Source organism: Macaca fascicularis, chromosome 8 (genome assembly GCF_037993035.2).
Source record: "Macaca fascicularis isolate 582-1 chromosome 8, T2T-MFA8v1.1".
NCBI lineage: Eukaryota > Metazoa > Chordata > Mammalia > Primates > Cercopithecidae > Macaca > Macaca fascicularis.
In genome coordinates, this window is record NC_088382.1 from 3,670,586 (window position 1) to 3,690,716 (window position 20,131).

Here is a 20,131-nt window from a genome sequence, read left to right on the forward strand (position 1 = left end):
TTTTAAAATAAAGAAAACAAACCGGAGCTGTGGGTGCAAGGCGGCCCTTGCACGGCAGTTAGTGAAGATGCCTGGTGAGTTAGGAGGCTCTGCCCAATGAAGAACCCAGGTAGTGGGCAAGGAGGAGTGTTTGGGAAGTTTCAGATGTGGTCTAAATGAAAAATGAAGATCACAGGAGTGTGGGAGCTGTGAAACTTACCCTGGAGGTGTTGACATGTGGATACGATATTAACAGAGATTATTAGTACAGAAGGAAGGTAACTGATGGAGAGAAATGATATCAGGGAAGAACACGGAGTATTTCTGGATGGGGTAATAAAAATGAATATTTCAGGTTGACATTTTAATTGGGCCCTAAGAGATGGGAAGAAACTGGAGGTGAGTCAATGAGGAGAAACTCAAGAGAGTGTGTGTAAAGAGAGCACCTCAGTAGCACAGGCTGTGGTCAGAGATCAATCAATCTTTACACTTTGTCCTGAAGTGTAAAGTATCCATGAGCAGCCAAAGATACACCTGGAAAGCCACAGTTAGCCAAATTCTAGAGAGTGTGATGGTTCTGGGTAAGAAGCTGGTGCTTGTCAATATACAGTGGGGGTATTTGAGAGATTGGAGAGAGTAAAGGATGGATTTGGGAAGGTCAGGTGAGCGAAGACTATAAAGTAACAGGAAAGTCATGGGAATTAGTAATGGTGGATAAGAAGAAAGGAAACAGAGATGGAGAAATGACAGGGCTTTGGTTTCAGATTCCATGCATTTTTTTTTTTTCAGTGCCTCATCTAAAGAAATTTCATATAATTTATCAAAAGAATTCCATGAGATATACAGTCCTATCTTCACTGTTTTAGGTGGGAAGTTATTGGATATTGAGGGAGGAGAAATAAGCAACAGTAGAAAATAACACTGAAGACTAAAGTCTCCCGCCCCTTGGAGGGAGGCAATAACACAAATAGGGAATGATGACAGTCATGATTAAATAATGATGACATGTGAGGAGTTGGGAACACATGATGAGCTCTGAGGAGAGATGTCAGGGAAGGTTGGATCAGCTTCCACCATTTTATCTTTTGTGCTTTTCGGATCCTGAAATATCTCTAGAAGTTTCTTTAATGTTTTTTCCTGGAGTCACTTCTTCTGGGACATCTCCATCATTCTCATCACAGCATCTCCCTTACACTCCTACGTCCGCCTTGGCTGAGTTTCCCTGGCTGCCTATCTAAGGTCTCTCCCCACAGCAGTGGCAATATTCCTACCTCAGCTATTTCTCCTGTAATTCTATTTATGTGTGATCTGAGTTTCACTTCCCATGGTATCACTTCTCATTTCTTCCCTGCATGTCTTATCTTTTCTGGGCAATTCCTTCTGTGGAAAATCCCATTTTGTAAGACAGCAAGTGCACTGATCACTGGGCGCAAAGAAGACAATACAACTACCCTCTTTGCTGTCTGTGCATGCACTGAATAGCAGGCACCTTGTGAGTAGTCACCGGCAGATGTTGAAAGAGGAGATGAGATCTGTCACCAGTGATGGTGATGTGCCTTGCTAACCATATAGTGATCTGGGAACTGAAGACCTCAGAATTTGTCCTTCATGCATTTTCTCGCAGTCTATTTACCATGGCAGCTGAAATGTGAGTGGTATGGTTGGGAGCTGGTGTTATTGAACTGATCTGTGGCAACTGAAAATATGTGTCAGAACTTTGCGAAGTGAGGGGGGTTGCAGGTTTCTTCCCTCTGACTCAGGCTCTCCTAAATGTCTGGTGAGGTGATCCATACCCAGCAACTGCTCCCAGAACCCCAGGTTAAGGGGGTCTGGAGTAGCAGCCATAGGCATAGGGAAAAACTGTAGACTTCTACAACTCTTTTATTTCACGGCTGAAATTCACTTAACTTGTTATTTTTTTGCATTATCTGTGAAAAATAAGGGAAAGGTCTATAGTGATCTTGACAGGAATGGAGAAATTGGAGATGCTTTTATTCCTGACTGGCCCCATACCTGTCTGTCATGTCAGGAAAATTCTCCCACCCATGGTCTATATACAGAGGCTGGACATGGAGACTGGGGATAAATGTGTAGTTTTCCTGTTGGTATATTTCCTACTGGGATCTGGAAGATTGATCAGAAGTAGATTAATATTCCTAGATCTCCAATGCAGGTTTCACTCTAATCTCTCTACAACCTAATGCTGCCAGAAAGAAAATCCAGGGCAGGACAGCCAGCAGAACACCAGGGTCGTCAAACCACATATTATGTTTTCTAAAAGTCTGCACAGGAATGCTTTTGACAACCTTGATACATTTTTGATAGGCCTCCAATGTTTTTCATACTGTGTGAGCTTATTAAAAATAATTCCCTTCAACTCTACTACCAAATGCAATTTCCTGCTAACAATTAGGAACAGAAATACATTCAAAGTGAGCTTTCCAGACAATTACACTGGCAGAAAAGCAATGAAAACTTAGGAACAATGTACACATATGGTTATGTAAAACATCGCTTTTAATGTTGCTAGCTGAAGAAGTTTATAATGCTGTTACTTCTGTTATATAAAGCATGGCTGTGCCCAGCAGTGAAATATGCTAGATCTCTTAGAGAAATGTTACCATATAACTTTCAATGGGGCTAAATTTTCTACAATGTCTTGTGATTAGACTTTTAATTAAATTTGGCTCAGGTAACTGCTTTATAGCATATATGTTAAAAATTACAAATTCTTCCAGCCCCAGCCCCATAATAATAACTATTTTGGGGTATTCTATTACCTCAAACAAAGAGGAATAGCACTATATAAGCAGAAATTGCTCTGGGCCTCAATGAAATCAATGTAGCCCTGCAATAATTGGCCTAAAGTATTGAAACCAGCCTTTTCATATTTTCCTGCTGTTTATTCATTCCTTGAGAGTGAAAAATGTTTACATTAAGATATCAAAGTATAAATGCATAGTAATGATTATATTTATATTAAGACATTTTAAATAGCTAAATTAATCCCTGTGTTCATATTCATATGACTGATGTATTCCTCATTTTCAAGTTAACATTGGAGGTAATATAGACTATGTTACCATTGAAATAATTAAGACTTAGAAACCATGCCAGCTAATATCAAGGCTAAGACCAGACACCATTTTTCTGAGTATTAGTACAATTTTAAGTACATAATATATGATTTTAGTATATTATGTACTTTTAATTATGGTTTCTCCAGATCGCCATACTAAACATTGCATTTATATTCTTAATGAAGAGTGGTTCAATCATCGAAAACATTTTGGGATTAAGTTGAATGTCAGTTGAGGAAATCCATGATAAATATTTGATGCCACCTTCTTAACTTGCTTCTTGGGAAGAAATTTATGCTTTAAATTTAATAGATGTACTTACAAATTTGATAGTGTATACCCTCATATTGAAAGATATGTATAAGAAGAAAATTTTTCAAAGTCAGTTCATGCTATAAAAACTGGACATTTTTTATTAATTCAAATCTTTCTAAAGTAATTTATTTTCTCTTTTTTATTTTTATTATTATTATTTGAGATAGAGTCTTGCTCTGTTGCCCAGGCTGGAGTGCAGTGGCATGATCTTGGCTCGCTGCAAGCTTCACCTCCCGGGTTCCTGCCATTTTCCTGTATCAGCCTCCTGAGTAACTGGGACTACAAGCGCCCATCACCATACCCGGCTAATTTTTTGTATTTTTTAGTAGAGACGGGCTTTCACCGTGTTAGCCAGGATGGTCTCGATCTCCTGACCTTGTGATCCGCCCGCCACCTTGGCCTCCCAAAGGGCTGGAATTACAGGCATGAGCCACCACACCCGGCCTATTTTCTCTTTTTTTTTTTTATTAAAATGTTAACAAATTATTAGATTCATCTGCAAAGAGTGAATCCATCACTTGGTTTGCATTTAGAGAAAGACGGTGCTCACTCTAATTCCAGTAAATTAAAGCACAAAGGAAATTGTGAGAAAAACAAAAATGTGAAATTCTAAAAGAAGATAAATTATTTTTATATAAAGTCACTCCATTATCATAGATGATTTCTACAACTTTTCAAAATCAAAGCCAGTGGAGTGGTTTTTACATTTCTCAAATCTAGTATTTGTGAATTCCAAGTTAAGGACTAATATTTAATTTAATTAATTTATTTAGTTAAGACTGCAGTAGTGTGATCATAGCTTACTGCAGCCTTGACCAACTGGGCTCAAGACATCCGCTTGCTTCATCCTCCCAAAGCGCTGGGATGAGAGGTGTGAGCCACTATGCCTGGACTATTTATTTCCACAGAAACATGCCTCTATTGATTTTCATGAGGAATATGAAATACTAAATTCTGTTACTCAGATATACCTTAGTGTTCAACAGATCAATAATCATCAAATTATTTATCTTAAGGGCACACACTAATTTTAAAATGAGTTATTATAAAATAGTATGTGCTGTGGTTTTCCTGTCTCCACCAAAACTCATGCTGAAATTTAATTGCCATTGTAGCCATATTGAAAGTGGGAGCCTTTAGGAAGTGATTAGGTCAAAAGAACTGGGCCCTCATGAAGGGATTAATGCTGTTATCATGGGAGTGAGTTAGCTACAGTGGGAGTGAGCTCCTGAAAAAAAAATTAAGCTTGGCCCCATTTCCTCTCTGTCTCTTGTGTACTTCCTGGCTATGTGATGTTCTCACCATGTGGATTCATCACATGCCAATGTCATGCCCTTAGACTTCCCAGCCTCCAGAACTCCAGAATTGTTAGGAAAAGAAACTTCTGTTCTTTATTTCTTTATAAATTACCCAGTCTGTAAGTCTGTAGTATTCTGTTTTTCTTTTTTCTATTTTCTTTTTTGAGATGGAGTCTCGCTCTGTCCCCTAGGCTAGAGTGCAGTGGTATGAGCTCGGCTCATGGCAAGCTCCGCCCCCCAGGTTCACACTATTTTCCTGCCTCAGCCTCCCGAGTAGCTGGGACTACAGGCACCTGCCACCATGCCTGGCTGATTTTTTGTATTTTTAGTAGAGACAGGGTTCCACCGTGTTAGCCAGCATGGTCTCCATCTCCTGACCTTGCGACTCACCCGCCTTGGCCTCCCAAAGTGCTGGGATTACAGGAATGAACCACCGCACCCGGCCCCCTAGTTTGTAATATTCTATCATAGCAGCAGAAACACCATCCTAAGATGTTTGCATTCTAGATATGTTTTAATTTTTCTTCTTGCTCCTTTTATGTAGTGAGAATCTTTTTTACATAGGGTCTATAAGTGGTAATAGTTTGTGCCACATCAATTCAACTCACTCCCAAGTTGTTAATGTGACTAAATAGTGAGACACATGAATTTCAAAGGCCTCAGATGTCAGATGTGCAGAAACAGCATCATGTAACAGAATATGCATTTCCCTCACTCCACTTCATCCCATTTTATTTCTGTTAAGTTATAGAGTTGCAGTGAAAGAAGTCTATGATATCTATGTAATATATATTACTAAGCTTGATAGGGTGGCTTTTGTGAATAAAGACAAAAGTCATCTGTTTATGAATATTTTTCATCCTTCCACATCTCCTGCCTCAGTCTCCTGAGTAGCTGGAATTACAGGTGTGTGCCACCACGACCAGATACTTTTTGTATTTTTGGTGGTGATGGAGTTTCGCCATGTTGGCCAGGCTGGTCTCGAACTACTGACCTTAAGTGATCCACCCGCCTCGGCCTCCCAAAGTGTTAGGATTACAGGCATGAGTCACTGTGCCCAGCCTGACTTTGACCTGTTACTGTTTTTCAGCTTCACATATGTGAAGGAGGAACTGAAGCAGCCGGGCCAATTCATTTACTCTTTGGTGGGTATAAGAGCATGACGAAGGAGTGTAGAGACCTGGGACATGCAGATTAAGGGTATTGGAGGTCAGATTTTTTCAAAAGCAAATTTTGTACAGAGAATTCATAACAACAACAATGAAACAGAAAGGTTAATTGAAGGAAAAATATATTTTAAAAAGTATTGCTTAGGACTGTGTGTCCTCTTCATTTTAAACAAGAACTAAACATAAAACTTATTTTAAAATTACCTTTTGCCTTATGTGCTATGGTTTCGGAGACAGATTTCAGACTAGATCACAGACTAGATCACCAAGAGCTTACTTTAAAATATTAATTCTTGTTGATTTAAATAACGCACCGTAATAACTCAGAACTCACTATTGGAGTAGAACACTGTTTGTTTAAATGTTCGCATCATTTTCTGAAATTTGCAATGATTTTCTTTTATACGTGTTACTTTAGAGTACTTTCTTGGTCTACCTCAAAGTTAATTTGGTATATTGCAAAATGACACACATTGCTTCCACCCTGTACACAAGCCTTTTAAAAATATGACTTTGCTTCTTTTCCTATTAAAAGAGCAGTGGAATCTATTTCTTCATAACTTGAGTCTTGCCTAGCCCATGAGACTTGCTTTGACAAAGGGCACCTTAGCAAGTATAATGTAAGCAGAAGTTGGAAGTTTGTCACCCCTTGCTGCTACAACCTTCCCATCCTGACTAGCCTACTGCAGGAACAGAAGCCTTGTATAGAGGGGCTCCTGCCTTCCCAACCATCCCAGCTGAGGCTCTCACACTTAAGGAAGGTCATCCAGGACTACTCATCCCCAGTCAATCTCACCTAGATCAGAACAGCCCAGGCAACCCATAAAGTCATGATTTTTTTTCAGCTACTAAATTTGGGGGATAGTTTGTTATGCAGCAGAAGCTAACTGAGACACTCTCATTTTGTCTTTATTATATAGAACTTAATAAATGGTTTCAAGGGAACAGCAAAGTAAGCAAGTGAGCCAACATAACATTTAGCTACAGCTTTACCTTTTCTTCTTTGGTTCAGAAACTTTAACCATGGATATTTGGTGTACCACCATCTTTACTATAAGAATAGAAGGCATATCTCTCTTCTCAAATCACTGAAACCAAAATAAAACAAGTACCTAATGGTCTTTCCTGGGTCTGCCTCTATAATCCAGGTGCAGTGGAGGTTGTTGTCATAAGGAGCTGGATAGCCGGGGGACAATATTCGTCCTGATGTGGCTGCATGGATCTGACCACCACATTCCGCTGTAGAAGACACAGAGAGATGGGAACGTTCAACTTCAGGCATCACACGTTTCTATTTAGCTACTTTTAAAAACCAAAGCCATTATGTCTGCATTATATACATAGAGAAAAAGAAACACCATCATCTATCTCTCCTGATCATTTCAATACTTCTTCCAAATCATAACCTCTGTGGAAAGCCTTTATCTTCCATGCAATTAAAGTTGAGAGCATAAAGCAGTAAGACACACATGTGATAATTCTAATAATAACACTGTACCCATAGTCTCCATAAAAGAGTACTAGAAAATCTGTCTTTCATTGCTGAAAACACACACTCACAGACACATGCAAATCGCAGGATACAAAAACTCACACTGTAAGGTGTGATAAAATTCCTCCTCTTTTCCAATAAAGGAAGTCAAAGCAACAGGCATGAGTACCCTGAGGCCTGGCTTTTGCACAATAGTTTGACTGGCTTCCGCACTCACCTATGCACGAAGGTAGCGGTTTGTCCCACACTCTTCTGTCTCCACTCAAACAGGTCAGGGTGTTGCTGCCATGCATGGCATACCCCGGGTTGCAACTGTACAGAACTACAGTGTCAGTAAAGTGGCCTTCATCACGGATCCTATAGCCATAGTTAGGGATGCCCGGATCCTCACATTTTACCAAATCAAAACCTGCAAGAGAGAAAGGGAAGGAATGAACAGAACTCAAGACAGGGTGTACATCTCCCTTAAAACAGAGATGAAATAAACAAGTTTGCTAAATGCTCCTTGAAGAGTAGGGAGAAAAAAGGAGATTGTGAATTGACAAAGGGGAAAAGAAAGATGGGTCTGTATTGGGGGCTATTTGTTACTCATTTGTGATTTCTTGAAGTTCGATCACCTTATTTGTTCCTCCCTACTTACAAGCTTTTTATTTTAGTATTTTTTTTTTTTTTGACAGAGTTTTGCTTTTGTTGCCAAGTCTGAGTGCAATGGCGCGATCTTGCCTCACTGCAACCTCTGCCTCCCGGGTTCAAGCGATTCTCCTGCCTCAGTCTCCCAAGTAGCTGGGATTACAGGTGCCTGCCACCAAGCCCAACCAATTTTTTGTATTTTTGGTAGAGACGGGGTTTCACCCTGTTGGCCAGGCTCGTCTCGAACTCCTGACCTCAGGCAATCCACCCGCCTCAGCCTCCCAAAGTGCTGGGATTACAGGATTGAGCCACCATGCCCGGTCCCTCAAGCTTTTCTTTTCCAGACTTCCCCAACTTTATCTGTCAGTCCAAGCCTCCAGTCTGTACACTGCATTCCCTGGTGAGCCCCGATGCCCTCTAGAAATGGGATGCTCTGCTGCCTCTTTGCCCTCTCTGCCACAACCTAGACCTCCAAGGAAGAGGGGCTACCCGGTGGCACTGCCAGGGTGCTTTGCAGAATCCTGACAGCCAGAATGTATTCCAGCCCTTCGTCAAGAGCCACCCACCTTCCTGACAACTTCCTCCAAACTCCAAGATTTCAACTTCGTGGGAAAAGAAAAAGTTGTTTCTGCCCACAGAAAACTGGGGGCTCCTGAATTACTGCTGACCACACTCCTGATGGTGCATGGTTATGAGGCTCTTGAGGAAATCCACACACAACAGAAACTCCAGAAATGAATCATTATAATGACCTCATCAAAATAAGCTCTTAAACTCAAAGAAATAGATGACGGAAATGAAGATTTAGCTTCTGCGGTACTGAGAGCTGTATATTGCTTTTATGTGAGGCAATATTTTAAGGCCATCTGTGAAGACAGTCTTACAGTAACATATTTCTCTTTATATCGTGATGCAAATTTTGACAATTGTAAAAAGGAGAGCTGGAAACTTGAGGGGCCACATGGTCTCTTCACTTCTATTTCCACCAAACTTTGAATGTTTCCTTTTCTCAAAAAGAAATTAAATTAAATTTTCAAATGAATGTATGACTTTTGCTAAGTCTTCCCGTCAACGTGGAGTCTGAGATGCTTTCTATTGAGGAAAATACATTCTTAAATTCACAATGTAATTTTACCCTGCTGATGTCTGAATAATCAAGATTGAGATTTGCAACTTTATATAGGAGGAAGAGTGCATGCTTGATCCTTTACACTCAGTGGCTAAGAAAATTTCCTTCCATAAAGTTTCCTTAAACAAAGAGTCAGTCTTTAACAACTATAACATTATTATTTTTACAATAATCCTGATCTATTTAAGAGACACCAGTAATTTTAATTCAAGATGCTTGGAATTCAAGAGCAGAAGAGTACATCGATTTTGGTGCAAAGCAAAGGGATATGCTAAATATCCACAAAAGGGAGGTAGAAATTAGGGGGAAGGTTTCATTCACCTCCGGTTTCAGGGTCATTCAAATATTTGATGACCTTCATCTGATTGCATAATGCCAAGAAGACGGGGCAGAAAGGAAGACATTCAACTGTCCTATCATGTATGACAAAATCCATCATTATTACAGATTATTCAGTGCTCATTTCTGTTTTCACAGAGAGGAAAAAAGAAGCAGACGTCTTTATTGTTGTTATTGTTGTAGTGTTACTGGGTTTGGGGATTTGGAAGTGACAGCATCTGAACAGCTCTTTAGAAAGCAGTCCTGCCTAGCAGTGGGGATGACCACCAGCAAACCAGAGACAGAAAGACTCGTTGGAGGCGATGATTCTCCCTGGCCACACGTGGAGTCCACCTCACTACTCATAACAAACAATCTTCCAAAATGTCGCACTATTTTGAATTTACATTAGGTATGCTGCTCATCAAATGCCATTGGAACACAGAATTGGAAATATCCATTAGGCACACAAAATCAGGGTGTAAAAAATATTAAAAAAAAGAGTTCAACATCTATCCCTATGATCTGAACCACTGGAACAGGATACTGGGAAAATTTAAAAATCTTTTTGAGGGGTGAGGGCTGCCCATGCTAACGGGTCACCCAGGTCCTGTCCATGAAGAACAAAGCTGTGAATGGCAGCTGGGCCAGGGAACTGTGGGGTTCTGCACACAGCACCCAGGAGGCATCCACCTTAACAAACCACACCCAATGTGACCCGAACTTCTCTTTTTTCAAGGGGCATAAGAAATCAGTCTGTTGCCCAGGCTGGAGTGCAGTGACATGATCTTGGCTCACTGCAACCTCCGCCTCCTGGGTTCCGGTGTTTCTCCTGCCTCAGTCTCCTGAATAGCTTGGATTACAGGTGTGCACCACCACACCCAGCTAATTTTTGAATTTTTAGTAGAGACGGGGTCTCACCATGTTGGCCAGGCTTGTCTCAAACTCCTGACCTCAAGTGATCTGCTCGCCTCGGTCTCCTAACGTGCTGGGTTTATAAGCATGAGCCTATAATCAGCCAGATAGTCAACACTTTCTTATAAAACAAGCTTTGTGCTAGGTGATTTGTGATGATTTGTGCTAGTATTGAACACTGTACAGGAAATGAAAAACAGATGGTTGCGTGGGTGCTCAAAGTATACTTTCTATTGAATGTGTATTGCTTTTACATCATTATAAAGTTGAAAAATTGTAAGTGAACCATCATAAGTTGTGGGCTTTCTGTGTTCATTCTGACAATGAATTATGTCCTGATTGTACAGAAGAGTTTATCATAAAAGATTTTCTTCACTGGAGACAGATGGTTCTGTTGCTAAAGTAATGACATTGATTTTCCTGTGGGACTTACAAATTGTTTTAGTAGTTTATAGCCATAAGCTCTACAGGTAGTTTTTAGATATTAATGCTTTAAACATTATCCAGGATATGCCTCTGTGTTCAGAAATCATGGCTTTTAAAGACTTCAATCAAAAAGGCTAACAAGGTTCCAAAATCCAAAAATATGCTTATTTTAACATTAGTTTGAAGAAACATTTTCCTCTGCCCTAAAACTTGCATTAAAATCTTTTTTTTTCTTTTTTTGGGAGAAAAGTGGAAAGAAACATTACAAAACAAACAAGCAAAGAAAAAAGATGTATCCATTAAAATGTCTACTAAATTTTATTTGGGTTGGATTTTGTTACAGAAATATGTGTTTTATTGCTTTTTCTATCATTCAATATCAAAAGTTTTTTTTTTTCCTGCTTAAACTACACCTTGTCATGCAGAAGAATTAAGCGAAGTTACTTATGGCAGTGTAGTTTTCTCTTTATATGACTAGCTGTCTTCTTTTTCTTCTGATGCCTTTTCTTGTTTTTGCAAAACATCACTTAAGACCTTGACAGCATCATAAAATTTATTATTTGGTAAAAAGTTCTACACCTGAAGCCTCTAGGCTTATGTGATGTCCTTTTATAAAATATATTCCTCTTTCCTGTCAGAAAGTTGAAAGTATTTGGCCATTCTAGAAATCAGTTTTCCAATTTTCAGTAGACTGAAGAGAGCTTTGCTCTCTCCAAGCTCCTCACAGGATGTGATGGTTCACACACAGTTGCTGGGGGAATCATAGGCTTTCACAGCGGGAAGTAGCGTTGGAATCACAGCCATCAACACCTTGAAGGACTAGAGAAATATCCCTGGAAACCTGAAGCTTCTACTTGCATCACTTGCGCCGTGAACCAGCTTAGTCACCTGCTAGGGAGAAGAGCGCTGCCTCCACCGTTAAACTGTGCCCTTAGTGCCATAGCATGTCAGCATCTCTCAGGTTCTCAAAGGCAGTTAGACTCCGATCTGGCGTTTCAGACACTTCGACCCCTGGACCCTTACTTTATCCACATTTGTTAGGATACAGCTTGGCCTGCAAATTGCATGAAGTACATTTCAACTGAGCTTCACTTGCTGTGTGTTTAGAGACTAGTATATAATCATTGTTTCCTAAAATTGTCCAACACTGTTTTTGAATATTGGTAAAATTACTTGATGTGTAATAGAAAAATTCTGAAATGACAACACCAAATTCTATATGTTGATTCTGCACTATTTCAGAAAAGACTGTTTCTATGTTTTAAGAAATCTTAAGTTTTTAAAAGATATATTTAATTCTACAAAGACATTCTTCCAAATAGAGATATTTCCATTCTAATGTCAATTTAAAAGACTTTTGACTGATCAAATTTAAGCCTGCTGAAGAGTAATAACTTTGAAAACATACAGAAAGTATCCTTTTCTATCTTGAAGCCACTAGTCTAAAATTAATCAGGGTACAAATATTGGTCCTGTATTTTCTTTATGCTCTAGAAACTTTAAAAAAGACTAAATTACATTATTTGTGTCAAAGCACTATTATTACAATCAAAGCTTAAATCTATTTACTAATTCTATTTCTTTCTTTTCTAGTGATTTTATTTTAAGTCATAAACACAGCCAAAATGCTATGAACAATAGGTTCTAATCAAAACAAGCTCCAAACATCCAGCTGATGAAAATTACTTCTCCATATATTTTGTAGTAATTACTCAGTCTTAATATTGTTAAGAATTAAATCGAAGGTATCTTCTAAGTCTAACACAATATTAGAGCTCTATGAGACTTGCTTTTAACTTTCAAGTATTTGAACTAGTTCTTATCTTCCTAATAAAGCACTTGTGTTTCAAGAGAACCAGCTCCAGACTTAATCCATTTCATACATCAGGCTGAACAATGGGCTCACAGTAACGTGACTTTTTTCAGCTTCTATCTGAGCAACTCTTGAGAAAGTACTTTCGTGCTCAGGTGAGCTCTGGAAATACAACTGAAGAAAAGGAATACTGGTCATTTTTGAATCTCTGATGTATTCTCTCACGAGCAACAGAGAAAAGCTTGACATATTTACAGAAACATACTATCTCTTCACTTTACCTAAGACATTTCAACTGGGATAATGTACTTTTTTTTGGCAAAAATATCTTTACTAATCTAAGCACGATCGTCATGTGAAAAACAAAGGATAGTGTTTTCACACTGTTTCCTTCAGTGTAAAGAAGAACTGCATTAAAAACTTACTATTGCTTTTTATTAACTCTATTTGCAGTCATCTGAATAGAAAGGGAGTTTCAAAGATAATTGCTTAAATTTATTTTTTTAGTTCGCTTGAGAAGGGAAGTTCATCAATAATGAATTTCCTGAAATGTTTGAACCATGTTTTACAATGCATCTCTCTATATTCAAGAATGAAATTCTAGGTGAAGTGTGTGTGTATGTGTGTGTGTGTGTGTGTGTGTTTGATTTTTAAACTACCTTTTAAATTATATATCTATGGTTTTTTAAGCTATAGATGCTATTGGTTTCAAATTGAGTTATTTTCTTAGCTACTATTTTCATTTAATTCATTCAGTTTTTCCCATATATTAAGTTTCTGCTGCCATTATTTTGTAATTACAAGGGCAGCCCCATGGTAAGATACTCCACATTTTTAAAAAACTAGCAAATAGCAAACAGAATGCTGACAATATTTAAACAGAAATGTAAACTTCTGAACTTAAGGTAAAACATCAAAAAGCCTGTAAATGTCCACAATGAGATTCAGATAGCCAAATTATCTATTTTTTTGAACTATCTTATTTTTTATCAAGCAAATTATTAAGAAATCATAAAGCAAGTTAATCATACCTAAGAATTTCATAAGTCAACCTTGAAACATTTTATAATTCTAAATATGTTAATCCCAAGTGAATTTAATGCAGTTGTACTTTGATCTTGTGTAGAGCTTCTAGTAGTTCAAATAGTTAATATCAATTTTGAGAAGTCTCAGTGAAATAATTCAAATTATTCTGTTTCTCACTGATTTTTTACCACTATGCACATATATTCTCTGTTGAGGATATTTAAACCTCAGAGTGGGGGAACTTGGGGCAAGATCAGGATCAGGCACCTACATGGACGAACTGAAATAATTTCACTCTAAATTCATCTTTAAATACATCCAGTTGGCAAGTATTGTTTTAACTTGTACAAGGTGATAGGAATTTACAAATAGGTGCTAACTGTATATTATATGTATTGTAACGTCACCATGTGCTCCATGAATATGTGTAATAATTACTTGCCAATAAAAAAAAAATAAAGGAAAAGAATAAGCTGTAAAAAAAAAGTTTTCAAATCTGTCAGGAATGTTTTTGGGGCATGGTGAGAAGAGTAAAATAAAACAGGGCTCCTATCTTCCCCTGTCTAATGAATGACAGATAGGAAAATAAATACTTCTGAAACAACACAATGAATGCTATGGTTTGCCTGAAGGTTGAGAGGGACAAAGGAAACTGGTATCTTGGTAGCTGGAGGGGTTGGGTGGGCCTTGCAGGAGAAAGGGTTGAGCAGGTCTAGGGGCATCCTTGATGCCATCCACTCAGAGGGAGAACAGTCCAGGGGGAAAAGGCTTCACAACGCATGGCAGTCGGGAAGAGCGATTTACAGGAGCATTTGTATCTGCTGATGCTTCCTTTTAAATGTGTGGCGGTTGTGATGGAGACAGGGATTGAACGGAAGACAGGAAAGGTCATGGGAAAGACTGGAAAGGGCTCAGCTGCAGCACCAAGCAGTGGAGACCAACTCAAGATGCAATGGGGGAAAGCAACAGAGAAGACTGCACAGGGAAGTGACACAAGTATATTCGTATTTCAGAGAGATAATCTGAAGCAATGTGGAAAATGCACATGGGTGAGAAGACAGAAAGGACAAGCAGGAAAATCTGCAAAAGTATTTATTTAGTGCTGGAAAGGAGCCTGTGTCAGTGGATGTGGGGAGGGGATGAGGCAAGAGTACACGCATGGATGAAAGCATGCACAAATACTATTTTGCAAATTGAGCCTGAGCAAGAGTGGAGGCAGAAGACTCAGTACATGAGAGATGGGGTCTGCGATGAAGAGAGGATGCCAGAGAAAGACGCAGCTCGTGGGAGAGGTGAGGGAGAAAGAGGAGAATCATCAGCATCATTGTCACATAATTATTCCAATCTTCTCACTGCAGACCCCCTGTATTAACCCAGAAAATGAATACATTTTTCATTGATAACACCTGTTATGAAATAATTAAAAATAAACATGCTTTGGATATTTTAGGAGCACAGAACAAGACAATCTCAGCCCTCATGGAGTTTCATAGGGAAATTCGACATCCTTACAAATAATAATCAATTGCAATAACTACCCAAGCTGTAGCCATAGATAGTACGAGTCAACACTGACACGTAATCACACAAGTGAGGACTTGTATTCTCTGCTGTTCTGGTCCCTGTTTTCTATTACATTTTCTACTTTTTCCCAGTTATATTAAGTGTTTTGTTGTACTCACTTCTTTGTATAGCAAGGGATAAATAGTTAAAAAGAAAAAGCCCAGAATGACTTAATTTTGTTTTGTTTTGTTTAATAGGAACTTCTGTGTGGCTGTGTAAGGATGGCTCCCTGTGTTAGGTAGAACCAGCCTACAGTTATCTGGTTAATACTATTGTTTATATGGTATCACTACTCGATAAGTTCATAATATCATGCCTTGTACACATTTTAACTTCAAGTAAAATGTTATAAATTTTGTGTTTAGTAAAATTTTAAGTAAAATAAAGCCGCTACTCTATAAGTGAACTTCTAATGGTATTTTTTGAGACAAGGTCTTCCTCTGTCACCCAGGCTGGAGTGCAGTGGTGTCACCTTGGCTCACAATAGCCTTAACCTACCAGGCTCAAGTGATCCTCCCACCTCAGCCTATTGTGTAGCTGGGACCACAGACGTGGGCCACCATGCCCAGCTAATATTTATATTTTTTTGTAGGACAGGGTTTCCCGTTTGTTACCCAGGCTGGGGTCAAAACCCCGGGTTCACGTGATCTGCCCACCTTGGCCTCCCAAAATGTTGGGATTACAAGCGTGAGCTATTGCACTTGGCCTTCTCCCTAAATTTACTTTTAATTATGATTTCTTCCCTGATGATGAAGCTGGTAAATTATATATAGTAGCTTAGGCTTGTAATATTCTAGTTTTATTTATGAAACATCTTTGATAGCATAACTTCTTACTATAATGTTTTGCTTTTGTTCCAATATTTTAATAGGTGTTAAAATGAAAAACAGTAATGCAAAAATAAGACAGAAAATCTCTGCAGTTCTCTAATTGAGAACACATATCTGGAGTAGCATATCCTCTGGCCTACAGCATTAATTCATTAATGCAATCGCTTAGTTAGCATATGAAGTGCCTACTGGGCTTCAGATATTTTGCTAGATGCCGAAGATACAAAATTAATCAACCTCAGTCCTTGCTCACCAGAAACTCATAATCTGTATAGATAAAAGATAACACACAAAAGTTAACATATTCCCTATTAAAAGGATGCCCATTCATTAATTCAACACACACCTATCAAGCACTTAATATGCGGTATCTTTCTTGACACAATGCGGTGTTTCAACGTACAGGCATGGTCTTGCCCTTTGGGACTCAGAGTTTGATTGGAGGTATTACTGTGCCATCAGCAAGTACGTGAGGAGAGTGAGAAAGCATTCGCTTTTTGGGTGGTGGTCCGAAGAGCTGCCTACCTGGAGTCTCACGGTTCCTTCTGCAGGGTTTCTGTGGAAGCCAGGTCCGAGCAGAGGGCAGCCCACACACAGGCAGCCACACACCGGGAAATAAATGCAGCTGCTTCCAAAGCAGCTCCCTGTGCTTTCCAAGGGGCAGGTGAGTGACTGTAAACTAACACAGGTCATGCTTGATGGCAGGTGCTTCTTTCAGCTTTACAAATAAAAAAATGTACAAACACACATATGTGCATTTATACAAAGGGAGATCCAGAAACATAACGACACAGACTCAGGCCACCCTATGGCTTCTACACAGAATGGAATTGGATTATCCTCAGAACATACTGCAAAACAAACTGGGGGTGTTTATCCGTCTTGCATCCAGATAATAATTGAAGAAGAAACTTCCTTGCTGAAAAGGCCTAGCTTTAAAAAATATCTAGGAATAAATGGTCAAAAAAAATGAAACTCACATATTTCTGTTTTTAGCTCCAAAAATTACTAATTGCTTAAAAATATCTTGACTACCCTGAGCATTTGATTAACTAGTGTTGGTTCTTTAGGATTTAACCACAGGGATTAGAATTACTGCAGAGTCTTCATGGCAAAATACAAATGAAAATGTTTGCAACACACAAACAATTTGGTATAATTTAAGTCAATATAGGATTCAAATTAAACATAGATTGAAAACAGAGTTTGATAGCTTGTGTAATTAAATATTAATATAAATAGAGCCAATATATAGAAAAAGGTGTCAAGTAAAAGATAGTTCTACCAATGTATCCCAAATACCATAATTAAAATATATCTAATTTATATTGAAATATAATTCTATGCTTTCAAACACTTCCGTACACATTCAACAATAATTTTTAAAAAGAAACAGAATTTCTGTGAAATTGAATTACATGATTATTTTTAAAGACGGGAAAATTCTCAGGTTTTTTTTTTTTTTTTTTTTTTTTGCTGAAGAAAAACTAAATTCATTAAATAAAAATGGTGAGAAAAGAGACAGAAGGAATATTAGGAACACATCAGTCGAGTTATTTTTAAAGCAATTCTTCATTAGTAGTGTAGGTTTCTCAGCATATAATTTTAATTTTCATTGTCTAAATCTCAGTAATGCTTATATTTATATTTATTTGCTCTTAGATGGGAATATCCAAATTGATGACTCACTAAAAAAACTATTTTAGGCCGGGCGCGGTGGCTCAAGCCTGTAATCCCAGCACTTTGGGAGGCCGAGGCGGGCGGATCACAAGGTCAGGAGATCGAGACCACAGTGAAACCCCGTCTCTACTAAAAATACAAAAAATTAGCTGGGCGTGGTGGTGGGCACCTGTAGTCCCAGCTACTCAGGAGGCTGAGGCAGGAGAATGGCGGGAACCCGGGAGGCGGAGCTTGCAGTGAGCCGAGATCGCGCCACTGCACTCCAGCCTGGGCAACAGCGTGAGACTCCGTCTCAAAAAAAAAAAAAAAAAAAAAAAAAAAACTATTTTATTTTAATGGAGAAATAGAAACTCTGGTTAATTTATTGTTATCACCTTATACTTAAGTCCCCACCATTGGCCTAGAAACCAAGTGAATAGACTGGGCCCCAACTTCAGGAGTGTCTGGTCAAGAACCTCATCACCACGGTGAACCCCAGCATACACAGGCTGCCACTGGCACACACAAAAGACATGCTCTGTGCCACACAATGCATCAGGTAGGTTTGCCTACGCTGTCACATGTAATCCTGAAAATCACCTACAAAATAATGACGATTACTAGAGTCTAACTAAGCAAGACACACTGGAGAGTTTTATCACAGCCAAAAATAAACAGTGGTAGCCCAGGGAAGCTCAGGCTCCAGTTAGGAGCAGGCCGACCATGCAGTTTAATAAACACCAGAGGCCCAAGCTCGAATTCAAGGAGGCAGGGTGAGCGAAGTGCACAGTAAGACCCTTTAGGGAGCTGGCTCCTGAGGCAGAGTGAGTTCCCTTTGAAGAATCTCTCCCTCTGCTTGGTCTGGAGAGAACGTCGTCCTGGTGGACACCATCCTCCCAGGACCCCTTTTGTCCTTCTTCCGAAACAGCAATGCTGCTTTGTCTCAGACACCTTCCCACAAAGTATGTAAAAGAGATTACTGTATCTCTTCTCATTTGCTTTGAAGGATTTATTTGATTTTGCCAAAAAGTAATAAATATGAATGATAAAACTTATTTTTAAAGTTCCATTAAGAACTTCATTCTTTTGTCACTCATAAAATAATTGTTACATTTTTGTTTCCCCAGAATAATTTTCAGTGTTGGTTCTGGAAACATAATAAACATATCTGGGTCAAATTTCCCCATATACAAATTTACTGAAATTTACTCACTTTCACTCTAAGCCTCAAAAAGTGTTTTCTGGTGCAGATAGTGGTAAGAGTCGTGATTCCCTGAGTATTGCTCTTTCCTCTCGGCATTTATATTTCTATTTCTTGCCAAAGAAAGAAAGGGGAGGAGAGAAAAAGAGAAAGAGGTGGGGACAGAGAGAGAGAGAGAGAGGAAGAGAGAGGAAGGGAGGGAGGAAGGAAGGAAGGAGAGAGAGAAAAGAAAGAAAGAAAGAGAGAAAGAAAGAAAGAGAAAGAAAGAAAGAAAAGAAAAGAAAGAAAAGAAAAGAAAGTCAGTCTCGGAGAAAGGCAAAGTCCACATTGGGCAATGTTAGGGTCCCAAATGGAAGCAGTGAAACAACTGAGGAGAGAATTGGACCCCACTGGGAGAGGCTGGGGACAGCAGTGGGGCCCGCGGCCCTGGCACTAGTTTGGAGAGGGAGGGAGGATGAGAAGAAATGGGAGACAACTGAGTTCTTCCCAAATTCTGTCCTGGACTCAGCTCTCACACACCCTGCCCCTGCCTCATGCCTCCTTCAAGCCTTGGCTGTGAAGGGCAGTGCTTATTGCTTCGCTCCCCCATGCTGTAGAGATTTTTACAAGAAAAAGTAAAGGATTTATGAAAACACATTAAGCTCCTCATAGAAGTAAAATCTGTAAATATATAAGGGATTATCAACAATACTTGAATTTATTGCTGCAGTTATGACTCATAGGCTGATACTTTTATTATTCTACAACTAATAAATACAAAGAAATGGTCCCACCATATGTAAGAATTCACCACCTTGAGCAATAGAGTCAGGTCGTCAATTCCTGAGAAGTGACAGCCTCAACTGGACCACCGCTGCGTCAGGATGCAAGAGCGCCCTTCCTCCTTTTCAATATCTCACTCTTTGAAAGAATTTCTGCTGAGTGACTACCATCCATCAGCCTAACTGTGGCTTGCGGTGCCAGCCCCGTCCTCTCTGGGCTTATTCCTGAGGCATTAATAACCGAAACCACTGGGCCGCGGAGCGGGCACGCACGCTCACCCTGCCTGCTGGGATACAACGCCTGCTTGCCGCACACTTTTTTTGCCCCTGACATGCACATTTCTGCACCTTACTGACCATAAGGCGTTCAGTAGCAGAATACAAATACAAAGCAAAACGGAGTCTGTCACCAACATTTTTGCAAACAAAGGCCGTGAGTTCCATCTCTTCCCCAAAAATGGCACCGCTTTTGTATTTCCCAATTCATCTGAAAGACCCACAACTCTCAGTCTCTTCCACCTTCGCCT

The 20,131-nt window shown here is 39.3% G+C and overlaps 1 protein-coding gene across 2 annotated transcripts in view; it reads right to left on the minus strand.

Moving 5' to 3' along the window:
- The window catches only part of CSMD1 (CUB and Sushi multiple domains 1), a 2,045,798-nt gene that overhangs the window by 347,653 nt on the left and 1,678,014 nt on the right, over nt 1-20,131 (minus strand). For both annotated transcript variants that reach the window (XM_005562521.5, XM_065518732.2), the window contains exons 24-25: nt 7,551-7,742; nt 6,954-7,080 (exon numbers count right to left, since the gene is read on the minus strand). In XM_005562521.5, coding sequence (XP_005562578.3) covers nt 6,954-7,080; nt 7,551-7,742 — 319 coding nt within the window. The remainder of the gene's footprint in view (nt 1-6,953; nt 7,081-7,550; nt 7,743-20,131) is intronic.